Genomic DNA, 16,308 nt, shown 5'->3' with positions numbered 1-16,308 from the left:
TCACCTTAACCCACCTACACTTACATATTCACACCAAATGCTATAAACAGTGCTGTACATCTTGACAACAACCATTTCCTGCACACTCCTGCTTACCTATACTATATAAAACTAAATGCAACCATATGTGATTCACACAAATGAGCATCCACTCATTTGTGCATTCAGTGTTTTCTACACCTACTAACTTTTCTATAGTTTGTGCTACAACTGCATACATACACACACACATATGTGTGTGTGTGTGTGTGTGTGTGTGTGTGTGTGTATATATATATATATATATATATATATATATATACACACACACACACACGTAGGTCCATGTTACATGGACGAAACGCCACATAAGCAAAGACTAGCTTGCAGAGCCGAGATCGTCGACAACGGAAATGCCCGACAATGGTGAGTAGTGCGGAATGGGATGTATTCCCATTCCCACAATGCGGTGCGTTCTCAGAGTTAGAATAGTTAAGTAGGGGGGTGTGGGGGGTGCAGGGGGACTTGCCCCCCTGCTATACAGGTATTTGTAATTGTATTTCTGTGTTTTATGGAGATGGAAATAGGTTCTGTGCTGTTATTTGTGGACTTACCATTGTCTGGCATTTCCGTTGTCGGCGATCTCATCTCGACAAACTGATCTTCGGTTATCTGGCTTTTCGTCCATGTAACATGGACCCATATATGTATATATCATTGTCTCTTCAAATGCTGAACACTTATGGCTATGTATACCAACTAACCGATCACACTCCACTGTTCTTCAATCTCACATGCAAGGCAGCCATCAGCCTATGCACGTATAGACTGCAACCATATATTTCTCTCTCTGTATATAAATATATAGAGAGAGATAGCTGTAGATATAGATTTTTATTTATAGAAGTAAAGACACACACACAATATGTATATAAGGTTGCAATATAGTGTATCAGTCGGTGAGATGCTCGTCAACAGATTATATTGCTTTCCTGCTTTCCCTTTTAATAAATCATCATATTTGATGAAGTCAAAGTTTGGCTCGTCAGCTGTTCCCATGGTGTGTAGGTTGTGCTTACATGCAGGTATATGGAGTTTTATTGTTGTGCTGAAGCTTTCAGATATATAACAAATGGTTTGGCATTAGAGGTGGTAGTGTGTGTGTGTGTGTGTGTGTGTGTGTGTGTGTGTGTGTGTGTGTGTGTGTGAATTTTTATGGAGTGGTGTAGAAATAAGGGTTAGATACCGGGATAAATTTAGCAGTGAGTGTGTGGTGAATATTTTGTATGCAACTGTTTCTGGTGTAGTTTTAAAGTAAGGGTTATGTAAGTTGATTAATGTTTTGCATGTGGGTGTCAGTGTGCATGGGTTTGTGTGTCTGTGACCATCATGAGTATTGCCACTGTTAGGGAAAGGGGCTTTGGTAAGGTAATGTGTTGGTATGGGCATAAGAGCAGTAGGAGAATTAGGGTCAGGGTTCACATTAGCACACATGAGTAAGATGGAACAGAGGAGGCTCGTGCTGAATGACCAGTGACACACCTCCTTAGGGGGCTCATGCTGAATGACCAGTGACACATCTCTGCAAGGGGCTCATGTTGAATGATCAGTGACACACCTCCACAGCGTGCTCATGCCGAATGACCAGTGACACACCTCCTTAGGGGGTTCATGCTGAATGACCAGTGACACACCTCTTTGGGCTCATGCTGAATGACCAGTGACACACCTCCTTAAGGGGCTCATGCTGAATGACCAGTGACACACCTCCTTAGGTGGCTCATGCTGAATGACCAGTGACACACCTCAGAGGGCTCATGCTGAATGACCAGTGACACACCTCCTTAGGGGGCTCATATTGAATGACCAGTGACGCACCATCTTAGGGGGCTCATGCTGACTGACTGGTGACACACCTCCTTATGGGGTTCATGCTGAATGACAAGTGACACATCTCCTTGCATGTTTTAAGATGGTTGGTGTATTCAGATGTCCCACCATCACAAAGTGATGGCCAGTTTTCTTCTTCATGGGTGATGGATTTTAGTTAACTCAGTCATGCCTACCTATACCTGTTCTAATAGGGTACAACATTTCTATGCGATAGCAGGTTGAAAAGTGAATGCTTGAATCTATTAACAGAAAATATTTAATTGTGCCAATGAAGGTGCAAAAATGAACAAGTAAAGCTGTTTTTTTCCATTCTTTTGTAGTTTAAACATTTTTATCACATTTAATCTGTTTAATCTGAGTAATGAGTGCTGCAAAGTCCGTGCCATGATTAGGTCACAGTGAATCATTAATGCTGTCTGCTGTCTGTCTTTGACAGACTCTAGGTACAGCAGAGGTGAGGCAGACCACACAAGTAATACCGCAGGTCTGGAGTGGAACACAGAACGCTGTAACTGTAAGCATAAGTATGTCAGAATGCTCTACGACCCCAGATGGAAGACTGTAATGTAGAGGCACCGTCACCCAGTTTGTTGTTGCGACTATGGCCTCAGTCCAGATATAGGCTCAGAGACATTATCAAGAACCCTTGAGCTTGTGGGGGATGGTGCTGCAAACTAGTAAACTAAAGATAAAAGTAATTGAGTCAAATATGAGGAATGGCGTGCTTTTGTGCTTATTGAGAAAATGAAGAAATGTGTCCTGCAGCTTAATAACTGGACTTATAAAATAGTTTCATCAATGAACCTTGATTCTGAGTTAAAAGAGCACAACTGATGCAGTTAGCACTGATATTATAGCTATAGCACTTTGCATTAATACCATTAAGGAGTCAAGTAAAGCTAGTGCGTTATTGGCATTATCAGCAGTTGCTAAGTATTCCCTGCATGTACTATTCACCTTTTTGCTATAATGAAATATTAACATTTAAATGTATGACTTGTTTGTCCTTTAAATGTGTAACTAAAATGGGAATAAGTGTAACATGCTGATGCTACCATAAATGTGCTTCCATGTAGGTGCTCATCTGACTGAATGTTCTTTTAACAATCGAGCAACAGATAAATAGCAGTATTAACGTCTCCATCTGACTCTGTTATTTCATTATGTTATTAGAGTGTGAATGCATTTCATTCAGTTAAGATGGTAACCATAGTCCTAAAGCTGCAAAACTGCTGGTTTGCTGGTGCAGGAGACTAGCCCACTACTGCAACACTATTTATTTAATTTCATTTATTTATTTATTTATTACATTTGTTAACTGGGTAGTGTCCTACTGGGCCAGAATCCCATTTTCAGTGGAGGCCTGGTGAGAAAAGCTCCACAAGCTGCAACAAAGCGTACAGTAATAATAATAATTTCATAATAATACAGTAATTAGAACATAATACAAACAATTGTGTAAACAGTGTAGAGTGTCTCAAATGAAAGGACAAGCCATTGTTAAACTTGTACAGAGATACAAAATTACAAAGACAGTGTGCACAATACAAATTCAGAGACAGTATGTACATATATGATCAGTGATGTAATGATAGGGAGTTATTTACTATTGCAGATGTATGTACACTGTGGGAGTGCAGAGACTGCAGAGAGATGGAGGAAGTACAGTAGGAGGTTACAGTAGAGGATAAGGTAAGGTAAAGGAGGTAGGAAGAGTTAGCCTGGTGAATGGCAGGAACAAATCCAAAGTTTGGCTAGGTAGTTCTTTAGGAGTTGTTTGAACTCTTGGTGGTGAGGATTTTCTGTGATGGACTGTGGAATGGTATTCCATAATCTGGCAATTTTGTGGGAGTAAAGGGAGTTCCTATGGTAGTTGTGGAAGCGGGCTACCTTTAGCATTAGTTTGTTGGAGGATCTAAGGGATCAGGTATTTGTGCTATGTTGGACAAGGTTAGAGAGAGCAGAGCAGTTGCTGGGTTGGTAGATGATTTTGTGGGCCATGATCATTTGTTTGAGGGATAAAAGATTAGGGAGTTCTATCCAATTGAGTTGGGAGAGTGCAGAGCGGTTTTGAGTCCTGTGTGGCTGATTGGTGGCAAACTTGGCGATTTTGTTGTAACAGGATTCTAGGTTATTGAGCTCAGTTTATGTAGGTTTGTGAATATATGAGAACCATAAAGGATGGTTGAAAGCAGGTGTGACTGAGCAGTGGCTAGTCTGGCACTTTGGGTAAGGTATGGTTTACCCCTGTAGATGGTGCCAAGTTTGGCATGAACTTTCTTGATAAACAGGGAAATATACTTGTCGAATTTTAAATTCTCATCAGTTGTGACATCTAGAAGTTTAGTCTAGTTAGTGGGTTCAATTATGGTTCCACTGGAGGACAGTATTGTGAGAGGGGACTGACCCGGTTTAGGTATTTTGCTTCTGAAGACTATAATCTTAGTTTTGTTTGGGTTAAGTATGAGTTGATGTTCTGACAGGTATTTTTGTATGGCCTGAAAGGAGGATTGCATTCATATTTGAAGTTCTTATGGTGAGGGAGCTGAGCATATAAGTGTGGAGTCATCAGCATACTGGACAGTGTGTGCCAGTTGAGTTGCTGAGCAGAGGTTGTTAGTAAATATAGTAAAGAGGAGGGAACCAAGAATGGAACCTTGGGGTACACCTACTGATATGGGGAGTAGGGGGAGAGACTGTTTGCCCATTTGGTTGCTTGCTGGAGATGGGAAAGATAACTATGGAACCAGGTTAGGGATGCAGTAGTGAGGGCATAGAATGCGAGTTTGTCTAGAAGTAGTTGGTGAGAAACAGTGTCAAAGGCTTTGGACATATCAAGAAAGATGGAAGAGACAGACTGACCTTCATTAAGGAGACGATCAATGGTGTTGGTGAAAGATATTAATGCTGTGCTAGTACTATGTTTAGGTCGAAAGCTGTGCTGAGAGTTAGATAGCAGGTTGCAACTAAGGAGGTGGTGAAAGAGCTAGTTGTGGATGCATTTTTCTAATATTTTTGTGAGGGAGAAGAGGATAGCTATGGGTCGGTAATTTGTTAGTTCCCTGGAGGATCCACCTTTGTGGAGGGGAATGATGTGGGATATTTTCCAGAGAAGAGGGATGTTTTGTTCTGTAATGGAATAATTGATCAAGATGGATATAGGGTAGGTGATAGAAGGTGCAGCAATCTTTAGAAATTCATTAGGGAGTTGGTCAGCAGCAAGACAGCAGGGTTTTATCTTGGTTAGGAGTTTTTTATGTAGCTGGTATGAATAGTATTATAAGTGAGGGGATTGTGGTTGTCTGGGGTAGGAGTGGGAAGGATAAATGGCTGGATGGTCTGGGTGCCCAGTAGGGTGGTTATGGATCTAATAAAGTGGGAATTGAATTGAGTGGCTATAGGGTCAGTGTTGTTGGAAGAGATAGGGGCAGGGGTTGCAGTGTGACCGGGCTAAGGAGGGAGTTAATACTCTGCCAGAATTTTTGGGCATTGTTCAGGTGTTTTTGTTGACTGGTTTGGAAGTAGGTCTGCTTGTCCTTTTTGATTTGTTTTTTAGCTAAATTCCAAAGCTGTTTATATGCTAATAGGTTGGATGTATCTGTGGTAGATTGATAAGTTGACCATGCTCCATCTCTACTTTTAAATAGCAGTGTGGTGTCATTTGATAGCCAAGGTAAAAGATAAGACAAGGTATAAGATTTCTGTCTGCAGCACTGGTGATTAAGGTAATTAAATTCACCTGAGAATTTGGATAGCCAGCCTCAGTGAAGGTGGTAGACTATCTTAGGATAGACATCCTTCCTTCCTCAGTTCTAGTAGCTGCGGATACAACATTAGTTACTATTTCAGGTGACTGGTACCTCTTCATGTCACAGATCACACAACCTAATTGCAGAAGGATACATTGTATCACTGCCTAGGGAACAACATAAAAGAAAAAATGAGTTGCGTGCACAGTGTTTGCCATAAACCCCCAATTCCAACATCATGCTGTCTCTCAATATCATTAGTGGCCACTAATTGTGTCACGTAGTGGCTAAAATGCATTGACTGTGTAGGGGAATGTGGTTGACTGGGCAGTTATGTTAATAAAGCAGGACTGCCATTTATCAGAGCAGAAGATGATGACAGCAGATCACCCCCCAAAAAAGATATATAAAAAAACACACACATAAGGGAAAAATGCTCAGAGTGAGACATACAGTGGATGACTGTTGTGTAGGCTTTGCGAATGTTACAGGAAAATGTTGAAGCAGAATTCCAACCAAATGGCAAGTGATGGTTTGCTGCTTAGCAGATGTACATATGTATAATCAGTGCGTAATCATACATTAATGGATGATCGTATGTCAGTCAGATGTCATAGATGTTGCATAATGTACAGGACTGCAGTGTATGAAGCTTAATCTCTAATCTGTGCTTACATATGTAATCAGCACATCATAATGCATCCATCAACCAACATGACAAGAACCATCAACAACTGACAACCATCATACCACGTCAGGATAGTATGCTTCGTTGTGCTTCTTGTTTCCTTCAGTGCTAGTACACATCGAGTTTACAATATTGCTGATTTATCGCATTTCTGATGTTTTATACCATGTTCTAGCCATCTCACTTCCTTCCCTCACCAGTCTTTTATACATGAGAGAGAGAGATATTCTTCCCTTCTTACTTAATAACTTAATCAAAGCCTTCATTTTCCTTTGTACGTATCTTACAACTTAGATTCATCATCTGAGTACACAGTTTTTCACTTATTTTGCTAGTGCATTGCATTTCAGGTACTGGAGGTTTTATAAATTAGAATTTACACCCCAGGTTTAGCTACTCATTACATGCTCATTCACTGTTCAGCATTATCCCAGTAGGAGCAGCTCTGTGAAACCAGCTGAGGTCAGTATTCTTGCAGCAGTCCATCCGTGAACTCATCCTAGTTGGCCTTGGAGCAGAGAAACTGACCTTATGGGCTTAAAGAGGGGAAGTGGAAAAAATGTCTGTAGTCTCTATCACTGTTCTATTAGTCTGTTGCTATCACATTTGTTAGTAATGTTTCCGATTAAATAGTTCTGGTGTACAAAGACAGAGCAAAACATACCTCTCAACTGTTCCATGTTACAAAGTATGATTCCGCAATCCTTTTTGCTTCCAGTTTCAACTCTGACCACTTGTTATTGTTGTTGACCATTTGCTAACTTCTATTGTATTGTTTCATGCATTTTGATGAAGAAAAGTTGAGAGTTATGCGGATGCCCTACCCTGCTTATCTCAAAACCCTGTCTCTTTACTCATTATTATGCACACTTCTGAGAGGTGTTCTTTGCCTGGCATACAGGGCATCCCTGGACCACTGTTTTGATGAACCTTTTGCACAGCCATAAAACAAACAGGATCAAAACTACTAGATTAAAAGACCTAAATTTTGTTTGTGTCATAAGTAGGACATGTTGGAGGGACAGATATGTTTCTCAGAGAATTCCCATTCTCTGGAACAGGTCTCCCATCCATGTGAAGCAGAGTTCATCCCTATCCCTATTTAAGTACAGCTTGGACCAATGGATAGGTAATCAGAAATTCAGCCTAGTCTGGCTCCTCTTTCTCTGATGGACAGAGGCAGACAGTAAATCACCACCTATATATATCAAATTTGTGGGTCACATTTGGGTTGCACAGCTAGAGTTATAAGAGCCCTAGTGGTCATTAGAGTAGTGTATACCTATGAACCTATGATCATTGCGCACATTTGGTCATAAGCAATCATGCAGAGTCCATACCTTTGTCACTCTTGAGAGAAATGAAACAAAACAAAAGGCATATGTTTCCTTGACAGAAAACCATGCTGTGAGATTGGAAATATATAGTAGTCTTGCTCATCACTTAGCCTGTCCTGTCCTGCCAAGCAGGTAAGCCACAGGTGTAGCTGAGACGAGTCTCAGGCACAATGAGTGACTGATGCTCAGAGAAGGAGCATTTGAAGTGTAGTGCATACAGGAGCAGTTGGCCAAATAAAAAAAAGTAACCAGTGGTGAAACTTACCTGTTCAGACATAAATTCATGTTCTGTATAGAGACGTTACTGATTTGTGGTGACATTAGTTGAATTAAGATTTGCACTAGCTAGTATTCGATCTCAAGCTATGTGAATTGGCTCCATGACAAAAGCTACTTGTATAGGCAAGTAAATACAGTTAAATGAAGATAATAATGTAACTAGTTTATAAGTTTATACCAGAGTAAATTCACTGTTGTTGCACTACTGTTTTCTTTTTATCACGCACTGATCATATGGAATTTTTGCTTTACCTTATGACCACTGAATCCATAAATGAGATTGACTGATGCATCTTATGAAATATCTTCTCTTAAAGGGATGTACAGAACGCTTTGTTTCAAGTCCTGAGGAGATTCTGGATGTTATTGATGAAGGAAAATCTAACCGACATGTTGCTGTCACAAGTAAGTACACAAAGCTTTACAGCAAGGTGTAGCAAACTGCAAGATTTTGGGACAGATAAGAAAGAGAGTGAGAAATGATTATCAAAATATTTTAGGCTGAACATTCTCTGCTGGTTATGATGGAGTAGAATATACTACTGGTGGCTTTTGGCTGGTGACTTGAAGCAAGGGGGAGTGTTGCAAGAAGCAACTGAATTGTTGGGGCTAATTAGAATGGGGTGAGGCTGTATTATAGCAAATCAGTGACCATTACAGATGAGGTCATTCACTTTCATCCACAGACTGCCTTAGTATGTATCCACTCATTATAGCCACTTTACTAACTATATACCCCTCACATGTCTGACTTGCAATCATTAAGGCCAGCCTCAGGTGAAATGGTGCTCTAGATTAAGGATTCCATTGCCCCCTCCTCCTGTTGCACACTTGTCCTTCCTGCCTTTCTCCAGTGGCCTTCACATGTTTTCTCCTCATTCTGTACCTACACCATCCAGATAAATTACTTTTTTCTTGCTTTTTCACACTTTGTATTACTTTTACCCCCCCCCCCCCCCCCCAATGCTTAACACACCCTTACTGGCCAAGACTCTACAGTAGTAAGTTTGGATGATTTAGCTGAATTAAACTGAGGAAATTGTATGGTTCTAAATGTTCTGAGGTGTGTCTTAGAGTCTTAAGAGTGTTTTTTACAAACCATTGATTTAATGATGGCCTAAACACAAATGAATTAGTAAGGAAAGAAACTCAATCTTGTTTTTTTTCTTTCAAGGAAAGTAGGTGCACTTAAAGCTTAATGTTCAAAGTTAACAAAATAGTAGTTCCCCATATATATAAATATATATATATATATATATATATATATATATATATATATATATATATATATATATATATATATATATATGTATATACATATATATATATATATATATATATAAGGAAAAAAAACAAAACACATGGATAAAACCCACACAGAGACAGAGAGTACTTTCAGACTCCACACAGAAGGAATATTAGCTAAAAAGTCAACCAGAGGTCCAAGCACTGTTAGATGGCAACACTATTTAGTGCAACATTTGCTGTCATACATATCCTGCCTAGACCTTCACTGACATAAACTGATTGACTAGAATGCTGATATCTGACTGTAATGGAAAGTGAAAAATACTAAGGCCTAATTGCTACTTTTAGATAACACTGCAACCCCCTCCCACACACAGTCATTTTCATTAGAGACAATCTCTATAGTTATCGATTACAGCCACTTTACTGGATGTACACACCTCATATATCTGATTGTGTTAAAGTATTCCAGCTGGCTTCACACAAATGCGCACTACTTCTGCAAAGCCCAAATAATGATTGCTTAACTTGAACAAATGACAACAGTGACAATTTTCAATCGCAGATAGCCCTTGTAGAATTCATCTTCACAGCTCTCTGCTGTCAAAATAGAGGGTACAACCCTCCCCCAACATACATCTTATCCTCTTATCTTAATAATCAAGGAAAAAGCTAAAAAATAATGTTGGATAAAGGATCAAAATCAGTGACAGTTATTGCTTTTATATGCTTAGAAAGTTGCTAGAATAACAGGCTTTATATTAGGATGCTGTTTTGAAGGCTTTTAAATCTGAAACTCAAATGTCTTGACATTATTTTGTGACTGCAATCCTCATCGATTTTGACAGAAAAAAACACTAACTTTATAAGATCAGACCAAAATTTGAGGTAAACAATTCAGAAACATTCCTCAAAATCAGTGACTGCAGAAAACATTTACACACACACACACACACACACACACACACACACACACACACACACACACACACACACACGTGATCATCAATTACAGCAGGTATGTATTAGACCATCGAAGTTTCAGAACTTTCAATGTTCTAATATTGACCCCTATTCAGCAAAAGCTGAAAATAGCGAAGTGACAGAAAACCAAATTCTTTCCTAGGGAAAGAAATCGGTTGTCCGTTCCTGTCACTTCACTATTTTCAGCATTCTGGTGGAAAGTTGCGGGTTGGGTTCAGGTAAGTGTGCGATTGTGTGGACATGAGGGTTAGGGTGGGTTAGGTGAGTTAGGGTTAGGGCGTGGCTCAGGTAAGTGTGTGAATATGTGGACATGAGGCTTACAGCGGGGTAGGTGAGTGTGCGATAGTGACGGACCTTAGGGTTAGGGTTTGGGTTAAGGCAAGTGGGTAGACAGTGGTGTATGTACAGATTAGTATAGAGTTAGATGCAAGATTTTAGGTGTATGTGTGTGGATTGCTGTTTGTTTGGTGTGCTTGTGTTGTGTGTATGTGTTTTGCAACAGCAATTTGCTGTTCTGTATATTCAATTTTTTCAGCTTTCGCTGAATAGGGGTCGATATTAGAACATTCGAAGTTCTGAAACTTCGATGGTCTAATATAGACTCATTACAGCCACTTGTACAAGTGTAACTATACACCTCAAATGTTTCACTGCAATCAAATTAATAAACAAGTAAGTCATAAATAACTGTCATGCAGGAATTTATCTTCTCAGATCACTGCTGTCTGGGTACAGTGTGCAACACACACTGCAACCCCCCTCCCCCATCCAAGCAGAAGAAGGTGAAATGGGGGAATACTCCTACATTTATTATACCTTCTATGGTTTATAAGGAAGGTTCTAACTGCAAGGTACAATTATGCAACAGAAGTGCTTCTCCATATCTGATGTACATATGAGTTGTTGTTACACACAATGATTATCATATATGCACTGGTAATGCCCCCCACGTACACCATAGTCACAGCATGCTTGATGTCTCATAAAAATGCAGTGAATTAGCTAGGAGACCATTATCCTGTGTTTGTAACCCATTTTCAGGAGGGCGTTAACCTGCTTTATAGGATTTTTTATGTTATGCTGTTGCTGGACCTCCGTAAGTTAACATGATGTCCAGCACTGTAATTATAAATTTTGCCACATTGGAGGGAACTGTGACAAGACATAAAGGGTGGTACAGAGCTGCTGACTGTCTAGATAGACAGACAAGCAGATAGATGAGGGTTATTGAGTGGCTATAGACTATGTCAGTATTTAAAAATTGCCCTGGGGTTGTCAGTGTATGTGCTTTCCATCATTGTGTTTAAACACCATGACTCAGAATAAACAAAAGTATTGGTCCTAGTTTGATAGTTACTAGCTCCCTGCTCATGATATTGGTCCATGTTTACTGTTGTTTGCTTCCTGGACATGATATTGCTTCTTCTCTGATGTTGTTAGCTCCTTGCTCTTGCTATTGGTTCTTCAGTGATGTTATTAATTCCCTGTCCATAGTATTAGTTCTTCTCTGATGTTGTTAGCTGCCTGCCCTTGCTACTGGTTCTTGTTTGATATTATTAGTTCTCTGCCTTTACTGTTGGCCCTTGTTTGGTGTTATTAGCACCCTGCCCTTGATATTGGTCCTCATCTGATGAAGGTGGCTCACCACCCATTGCTGTTTTTCTGTTTATGATGCTGTTAGCTCTGTGTCCTTGGTATTAGTCCTTCTTGGATATATCCTTGTCCCTGGTATTAATCCTCTTATGATGTTGTTAACTCCCTGCCCTTGTTATTGGTCCTTTTATGTTGTCTTTAGCATCTTGCATTTGCTATTGGCCCTTTTATAATGCTATTTGGTACCTGCCCTTACTATTGGTTCTTCTCTGAAGTTGTTAGCTCTTTGTCCTTGGTATTGGTCCTTCGCTGATAATGCTAGCTCATCACCCCTTGCTATTGGACTATTTCTGATGCTGTTAGCTCTGTGTCTGAGGTATTGGTCCTTCTTGGTGCTATTGGTCCTTCTTTGGGGATGCTAGCTCACTACCCCTTGCTATTGACACATCTCTGATGCTGTTAGTTTGTTGCCTTTGCTATTCGTCCTTCCTGGATGGAGTTAGCTCCCTGTCCCGGATTTTGTTCCTGCTCTAATGTTGTCATTTTCCTGCTCTTGATAGTGGTCCTGTCCTTGTGTGATGTTATTAGCTCACTGCCCCTTGCTATTGCCCCTTCTCTGATGTTCTTAGTTCTGTTCCCTTGGTATTGGTCCTTCTTTAATGTAGTTAGCTCCCTGTCCCTGGTATTTGTTCTTGGATGTTGTCAGCTCCCAGACTCTGGTATTGGTCCTTCTTGGATGATGTCAGCTCCTTGATCCTTGGCCCTCCTGTAATGTAGTTAACTGTCTGTCCCTGGCATTAGTCCTTTTCTGATGATGTTAGCATTCCTCCTTGTGACTGCAGTGATGTAGAAACATGATTACTAATGTATTGTTCTCCTTTCACTGGACAGATATGAATGAACACAGCTCTCGCAGTCATAGCATATTCCTGATTAACATCAAACAGGAGAACATTGAGACTGAGCAGAAACTGAGTGGCAAGCTGTACCTTGTTGACTTGGCTGGCAGTGAAAAGGTAACTGCAAATGTGTTTTCATTTCTTATGTGTGTTCCCGTTGTTTACTATTCAAAGCAGCATGAATATGTAATACCATATGGATTCTTTAGTATTGCATATCCATTGGTATAGTATAGTATAGTACAGTATACCTTATTAGGGAGGGGATCTGTGAAGTGAATCCTTACTACACTTCCAAAAGAAAGTGTTAAATAATTTCATTATATGTTAAAAAGAAAAAAATGGAGTTTTTAATGAAAATTGAGGAGAATGTTTCACTTACAGATGTCCTAGCATTAAAATGGAAAACAAGTGGATGTAAACAGTGTTGTAGTGATAGCACCAATTTAGTGTGACAGGCTGGCATTTAGTGCCTAGGAGTTCTGTGGCTTTCAACCTATTAGAGAACATTCTTTAAAAGGAATGCTGGTTTGCTTTTTTATGTATATTGTAAAGAAATCCTATTTAAATTGTTGGATGAAATTATTAAACTTATCCTACATTCTAATGATGTGTGGTTCTTTGGACTGTTTTGTGCTTTTACCACATCTTTCTTTAGCACCTGTTTTGTTTGTGATTAGGAAATATGCCTGAAAGACCTTACTTTATCTGAATAAGGCATTTGCATAGATGTTTAAGTTAGCTCTCTGCAATTCTTAATGGGATTTATACTATGAGTATTTGCCACTAAATTAGCAAAAAGGAGAAAGATGTTACTGATGACTCTACTGAAGGCAATGAGACAGAGTATAAAATATGGTGGGACATTTTTACCACTGAATACCAGTTGTGGAGGTAAGCTGTTTGTGCAGTAGGCATTGCGTTGTCATAATTATGTAGTGTAAAAGATACACTGATACAATAACATGGCAGTGCAGAGCCCTGTACACATGCGACTCTGATCCCATGCAAAGTGGTGATGTTGATGGTTATAAGTGTTTAGTTTCAGTGTGAGAATGCATATCCAAACATTGTCTTTATTCAGATGTATAGAGTAGGAGTAGTAAATGTTCCCTTCCACTTCCTTTCTCAAGAATTCTGTAAAAGACAAACATAATGCGGAGGGGGGTGAAGGGTCCCAAACCAGAGACTGGTTTTAAATATTACTAATTCATTTAAAAAATGATAATAGAACAACAGGCCTTGAATCTGCTTGAATTATCTGAACAGTAAGACATATAAAACTGTAATGTCTAACATTGTTGACTGTAATCCTCAGTGATTTACCAGAAAATCAAAAATTTTATGAGGGGCAAGACAAACAATATGAGGCAAAATTGGGGATGTTCTACAAATTTCTGGACAGTTAAAGAACAGTATTTGAACTGTTAATTTTAATAAAAAGTTTGTTTGTCATGAGCTTATCGTTGTCATGAACTTCTTGAAGTAAGTTCTGGAAGTTTGGGTTGTCTCCATGGTAAACTCTTTGTAGTAAAAGATGCGATATATGCAGAACTACATCTTTTGTAATTTGTCCAAATGATTAGAGTTTCTGATATCTTAACAGGAATGGACGCTATCGTAAGTTAGGATATGATCACATTTCATGACATTATTTTTTACTTCAGTACTTCAGTATGTCAGTATTTGACTTTTTTGCTAAGAGTACTCTTCTGAGCACCCACAATATATCCAGAAATGCCTCCTTCTGTAGTTCATGTGGTAATACCTGCATTGGCAACACATTTAAGTATGCTTGAAAATTCTTTTGTATTAGCCTTGTTGCTCCTACTACTATTTGAATGGTCTGAGTGTATTTTTCCATTCTTCTCTAATTTCGGCTTGCCTTGGTATTTTATGACCTCATGTGTCTCAGTACAGATGACACCGTAATCACTAGGTATAGGTGTTTCTGTGAATAATGCTATTTTGTCCATTTTTTCTTGTACAACACTGTCTGGTTTTCTTGCTTCTACATATGTTACTCATGGTATTGGGTGATCCCATGAGATCAGTAGTTTTTTATTTTCAGTAATTCTTTGTGGCTCATGTTTATGTTGCTTCCCAACTACTTGTTCATTGTAGTGTTTACACACTCCCTAATGTAGTAGTCTTGCCATGTTATTGTGCCTTTCAGTTTAAAGACCCTCAGCTATGAGAATGTCATGAACGCAACAAGATGTGTAACTGTTTCTAGTTCTGCACTGCAGAACCTACAATTGTCTGTACCTCTCTTTTTTTTCTTTAAATAATTAATATTTCTTCTAATAGGTTGACTGACATAATCTCTAAGTCAGGGTCCAATTAAATTTCATGAAATTAGTATTGCGTCATTCTTTCAATTTTGCCAAGGGTGCTCTTCTTAGCACTTGCAATCTACCCAGGACTACCTTATTTTGCATTTCATCTGGCATTACCAGTATCAGCAGCATATTTAAGTAAACATGAGCATTTTCTTTTATTATCCCTATTATCCATATTGTTCCTACTACTGTTGAACTTCCCAAGTGTCTTTGTTGTGGATTTCTCTGGTTTCTGCTTGCTTATCTTAATATTTTATCATTTTATGTCTGTCAGTGTGCAGGGCACTATAATTAATAGGCGTAGCTGTTTCTGTGATTACTGCTGCTTTTACTTTATTCTCTTTGACTGCAATATTTGGTTTTCTTGCTTCTAGTTTTTTGACTGTTGGTATTGAGTGATCCTACATAATAAAAATTTCTTTATTTTCAGTATTTTTTGTGGTTCATGTTTCCAGTGCTTCTCAGCTGCCAGTATATTGTAGTGTTTAAACAATCCCTGATGTAACAACATACCGACCTTCATCCATTAGTATATTGCAGCCAACAACAAGATGTGCAACTGTTTCTAGCTCTGTGCTACAGAACCTACATTTGTTTGCAGCTCCCATTTTTTCTATGGACTTTGTAAACTAATGTGCATAATCTGCTAGCTTGAGTTGATATTGTTAACCTTTCATCTTTTGGGTTAAGTTCACCTCTCCTTAGCCATTCATGCATCAAATCTCGATAAACATATGGTTGCTCCAAAAGTATCTCCCTTTGTGTACTGTGGTATGATCACTTTATTTAGTTTGCTAAGATATGGAAAAGAAAAAAATGCATCCTGAGGTCAAATTACCTCAGTTCTTTGGTGATGTTAATGGATTTTTATTAGAGTAGATTACTAACGTAATGTTTCCAGTCTCTGCAGATGTCCTTTCATTACTAAGTTTTGACAATTAAGTGACATTATGGCATCAGCCTTCCTGTGACTAGGAAGATGGTTCAGTGTTTATTGCCACAGATGGCAACTACACTGTCCCTTGATCAGCTACACAGAAGAAGATGTGCACCTGGGGCAGCCAGGACCTATATCAGGTTCTGAACTATATGTGCTTGATATAGAAGACTTGAGGCAGCTATGCTGTGCGATGCTGTAGGCTAGTATTCATGTCTGTCACCACTGTGTTATTATTTGGTACTGCCTTTATTCTAAGCATGTTTTGCATTGCTTCACTTTGTTTCTTCTTCTAGGTCATTTTTGTTCCCCATTTATTGGGCATTATATTTCCACATCCATATATATGGTCAGTTAGCTTTGGGTAGTGACTCTTGGAT

At 39.1% G+C, this 16,308-nt stretch overlaps 1 protein-coding gene across 2 annotated transcripts in view; it reads left to right on the top strand.

The window, feature by feature from the left end:
- KIF5A (kinesin family member 5A) overlaps positions 1-16,308 on the top strand; it is a 980,629-nt gene that overhangs the window by 539,117 nt on the left and 425,204 nt on the right. For both annotated transcript variants that reach the window (XM_044083607.1, XM_044083608.1), the window contains exons 7-8: positions 8,243-8,330; positions 12,642-12,766. In XM_044083607.1, coding sequence (XP_043939542.1) covers positions 8,243-8,330; positions 12,642-12,766 — 213 coding nt within the window. The remainder of the gene's footprint in view (positions 1-8,242; positions 8,331-12,641; positions 12,767-16,308) is intronic.

The sequence above is a fragment of the Protopterus annectens genome, chromosome 9.part0, assembly GCF_019279795.1.
Source record: "Protopterus annectens isolate FY-2018-M chromosome 9.part0, PAN1.0, whole genome shotgun sequence".
In the NCBI taxonomy this organism is placed as follows: Eukaryota; Metazoa; Chordata; order Ceratodontiformes; family Protopteridae; genus Protopterus; species Protopterus annectens.
Note: the sequence above shows the minus strand (reverse complement) of the source record. Positions and strands in the feature narration are given on the sequence as shown.